The sequence below is a fragment of the Nelumbo lutea genome, chromosome 3 (genome assembly GCF_056320005.1).
Source record: "Nelumbo lutea isolate HS-2025 chromosome 3, American lotus-T2T, whole genome shotgun sequence".
Taxonomy (NCBI): Eukaryota; Viridiplantae; Streptophyta; class Magnoliopsida; order Proteales; family Nelumbonaceae; genus Nelumbo; species Nelumbo lutea.
In genome coordinates this window covers 84,051,162-84,054,842 of record NC_142686.1, presented here as the reverse complement: position 1 = coordinate 84,054,842, position 3,681 = coordinate 84,051,162, and the positions used below count along the sequence as shown (strand labels likewise).

The following is a 3,681-nucleotide window of genomic DNA, read 5'->3' as shown; positions in this document are numbered from 1 at the left end:
GAACAAAACATAGATTTGGTCCAACCAGTTTGGTCCAATCTGGTTCGAATGGGTCTACGGTTTGATTTTTAATTCAAGATTTTAATTCAAGAATTGATCTGAAACTAAATTACTAATAAAAGACATTCAAGAATCAGTACTAGGGCTGTTTGCAGACTTGCTACCCTGCAAAACAGAGGTTAGTTCGCAGCTTGTAGTTTCTCAAACTACAAATCGTAGATAGTGAAACCCTAATCTGTGAAAGTCCTTCCTTCCGTGCAATCTGCTTCGATCTTGATTGAAATAAAATAGAAAAACCCTAATTTTCTATTAATATTACATCAAATCGAATTCCAATACATTCAGTCTAAAAAATAAAAAATAAAAATTAATTATAGACAAGAATGTAAAAGAACTGCAAAGCGCAGATTTCTTGTGCCAATCAAGATTACAATCTCCACTGTACGAACAACCTATAAATAAAGATAAATATAAAGAACAGTTCTAAATATAAATTAGATTTATAAAATTTAATTTCAGATCAATAACCCTTAATCTGGGAACCGATTTCCTAGAAAATCAATAATTTGCGCAAATCGGGTAGAACGCCTTCTGCCCATTTGCGCAGTTTCAGATCTGGCCAATTTTGGTTCAAGATTTGAACTTGGCTATGATATCAGTGAAGGGATGAGAGATCCATCATATGGATGAATGAACCCTACAGGTAGGTTGGGCGAAATTTCAAAAAATTTTCTCTCTCCCATGTGGGAATCACATTCCCTATTTTAGAAAATTGCATTTTCAATGATCAATCTTGAACCCTAAACCAGACCAGATCTGAAACCAATAGGTAGGAGGGGGATATACCTGATACAGAGTAGTAGTAACTCACAATGAAGGTGTTCAGTATATGACATGCAGTAGTGGGAAGGAGAGCATCATCTACGATCCGGAGATTGACCGAACTCTTCACCGTCGCCTTAGAGATTTGAAGCAAGGGAAGGTTGAAAGAACGAAGATGGCCGAGCAAAGGACTATGATGGACTATGCTAAGCCAACCCTCAATGGGGCAGCCTCGAGCATAGTGAGACCAGCTATACCTACTAACAACTTTGAGATCAAACTAGCAATCATCCAGATGATTCAGAACACAGTTCAGTTTTGTGGCTTGGCTAATGAGGATCCAAACACTCACATTGCCAACTTCTTGGAGATATGTGACACATTCAAACACAACGGAGTTAGTGATGATGCTATGAGACTCAAATTATTTCCTTTCTCTTTGAAGGACAAGGCTAAGACTTGGCTAAACTCTCTACCATCTGGATCGATCTCAACTTGGGATGAAATGGCCAGCCGCTTCCTATCTAAGTATTTTCATCCATCCAAGACTACAAAGATGTGGGATGTCATCACAACTTTTTCTCAGCAGGATGGGGAATCATTATATGAGTCATGGGAGCGCTACAAGGAATTATTGAGGAAGGTCCCTCATCATGGACTTCCTGTTTGGCTCCAAGTTCAGACATTCTATAATGGATTGACTGAAGCAAACAAGACCATCATGGACGTTGCAGCTGGAGGGTCCATTAACAACAACACCTGAAGTTGCTCATGCACTTATTAAAGAAATGGCTGCAAATAACTATCAGTGGCATTTTGATAGAGCCAAAGTTAGGAAGCAACCCAATATTCATAATGTAGACACTTATACAACACTATCAACACAAATCAGAGCCCTCAGCAAGAAGATCGATGACATGTAGCTGGCAACCATGCACGTTCAAGCATTAGCCTGTGAATGGTGTACGGGAGGTCATATCAGTACTGAATGCCAAGTTGGAAATCAATTCATACAGTCCCCTGAGCAAGTGGATTTTGTAGGGAATCTTCAAAGGCCACAAGGTAACCACTATTCTCATGCCTTCAACCCCGGATGGAGGAATCATCCCAATCTGTTGTGGTCAAACCAAAATGCGGTGAAACTTCCTCAAAATTTTGCTCAACCGGAAAAGAAATCCAATTTAAAGGAGCTGATGACTAAATTCATATCAAGTGCAGAAACAAGATTTCAGAATCAAGAGGCATTGATTAAGAATTTAGAGACTTAAGTGGGGCAATTGGCACAAATGATTTCTGCTAGAGTCCAAGGTACCTTGCCTAGCAATACAGAGGTGAATCCCAGAGAGCAAGTGCAAGCCATTACCTTGATGAGTGGTAAGGAGCTACAAGAGGTGGAAAAGAAAGCAAATGAAGAAGGTAAGATGGGTGCAACTCTAGAGACCGAAAAGGAGGAAGAGCAGTCGGATTCAAGGAAGGAGACATGTCAAAAGCCACAAGTACCATTTCCCAATAGGCTTAAGCAACACAAAATGGAAAAGGAATTCGGTAAGTTTCTTGAAATTTTCAAAAATTTACATATTAACATCCCTTTTGTAGATGCCTTAGCCCAAATGCCGCATTATGCAAAATTTCTTAAAGAAATCTTGGCGAACAAAAGGAAATTGGGAGACATGGCTATAGTTGCATTGAATGAAGAATGCTCAGCAATCCTCCTCAACAAGCTACCTCAAAAACTGAAAGATCCCAAGGGTTTTACTACTCCTTGCACTATAGGCAGTTTAAAGATTAATAAGGCATTGTGTGATTTAGAAGCTAGTATAAATTTGATGCCCTATTCGGTTTTTAAGAAATTAGGGCTAGGTGAACCCAAACCCACTAGAGTTGCATTGCAATTAGCTGATAGGTCCATCAAGCATCCTAGGGGAATCATAGAAGATGTGCTTGTTAAGATTGATAAATTTATTTTTCTCATGGATTTCATAGTATTAGATATGGAAGAGGACGTTGACGTCCCACTTATCCTAGGGCGACCCTTCCTAGCTACAAGAAAGGCAATGATTGATGTCCAACAAGGACAACTAAGCCTTAGGATTCAAGATGATGAAGTAATTTTTAAGATGTCTGATGCTATGAAACATGCACCATCTAGTGATGATTCATGTTATATGATAAATGTCATTGACTATGTGGTTGGTGGGTGTTTTCAGGTCAACAGGTTGGCCGATCCCCTTGAGTTATGCATACAAGAAGGGGAAGCCATAATGGGAGACGATGAAAAAATTCAGAGCATGTTAATATACCTGAATGCTAACCCTCAATTTCAAGGAAACAGGTTCAACAAGTTAGAGAGCTTGGATAGACCCTCAATGCCAAAAAGCAAGTCTTCAATCAAAGGGCCGCCTACCCTTGAGCTGAAACAACTCCCACCGCATCTGGAGTATGCCTTTTTAGAAGCACCATCATCCATACCAGTGATTATGTCATCAGCCTTGACCCCCTTGTAGAAGGAAAAATTGTTATGGGTGCTAAGGGAACACAAGACAGCTCTGCTTGGAAGATAGGAGATATCAAAGGTATCAATCCATCCATATGCACTCATAAAATTCTTAACTGTATTCATCCTATTTACTTAAACCTGAATTTAGGACTAGCTTAACTGGAAATGGTTTCATATAGGTCATGTAATTCTTAATTGTACCTCAATACTAGGTCCACAAGAATTTTCCCAGAATATTGTTTCAATTGATTCTAAAAGAGTTGAGTCTTTTTTTTTTTTGAACTGAAATAAAATCCTATACTCTCCCCCCCTCCCACACTTAGTCTACGTATTGTCTTCAATGTATGGTAAAAAGAAAAGGT

At 39.1% G+C, this 3,681-nt stretch overlaps 1 protein-coding gene and 1 non-coding gene across 2 annotated transcripts; one reads left to right on the top strand and one right to left on the bottom strand.

Annotated features, from left to right (window-relative positions):
• Nucleotides 1–1,375: 1,375 nt before the first annotated feature.
• Nucleotides 1,376–1,482, bottom strand: LOC148866144 (small nucleolar RNA R71). The gene has a single exon (XR_016112130.1). It is a non-coding gene; the product is annotated as a small nucleolar RNA R71 (small nucleolar RNA).
• A 626-nt stretch (nucleotides 1,483–2,108) lies between these two features.
• LOC148866143 (uncharacterized) lies at nucleotides 2,109–3,326 on the top strand. Its single transcript, XM_088976408.1, has 2 exons — nucleotides 2,109–2,927; nucleotides 3,030–3,326. The coding sequence occupies exons 1-2, from the start codon at nucleotides 2,109–2,111 to the stop codon at nucleotides 3,324–3,326; spliced, it is 1,116 nt and encodes a 371-aa protein (XP_088832534.1).
• The last annotated feature ends 355 nt before the right edge of the window (nucleotides 3,327–3,681 follow it).

What these genes read in the sequence shown, in the direction of transcription:
- LOC148866143 (XM_088976408.1), top strand. Translation starts at nt 2,109, where the DNA reads ATGATTTCTGCTAGAGTCCAAGGTACCTTGCCTAGCAATACAGAGGTG. An exon ending in TTAGGATTCAAGATGATGAA is followed by an intron (nt 2,928 to 3,029) that starts GTAATTTTTAAG and finishes GGGTGTTTTCAG; the next exon opens with GTCAACAGGTTGGCCGATCC.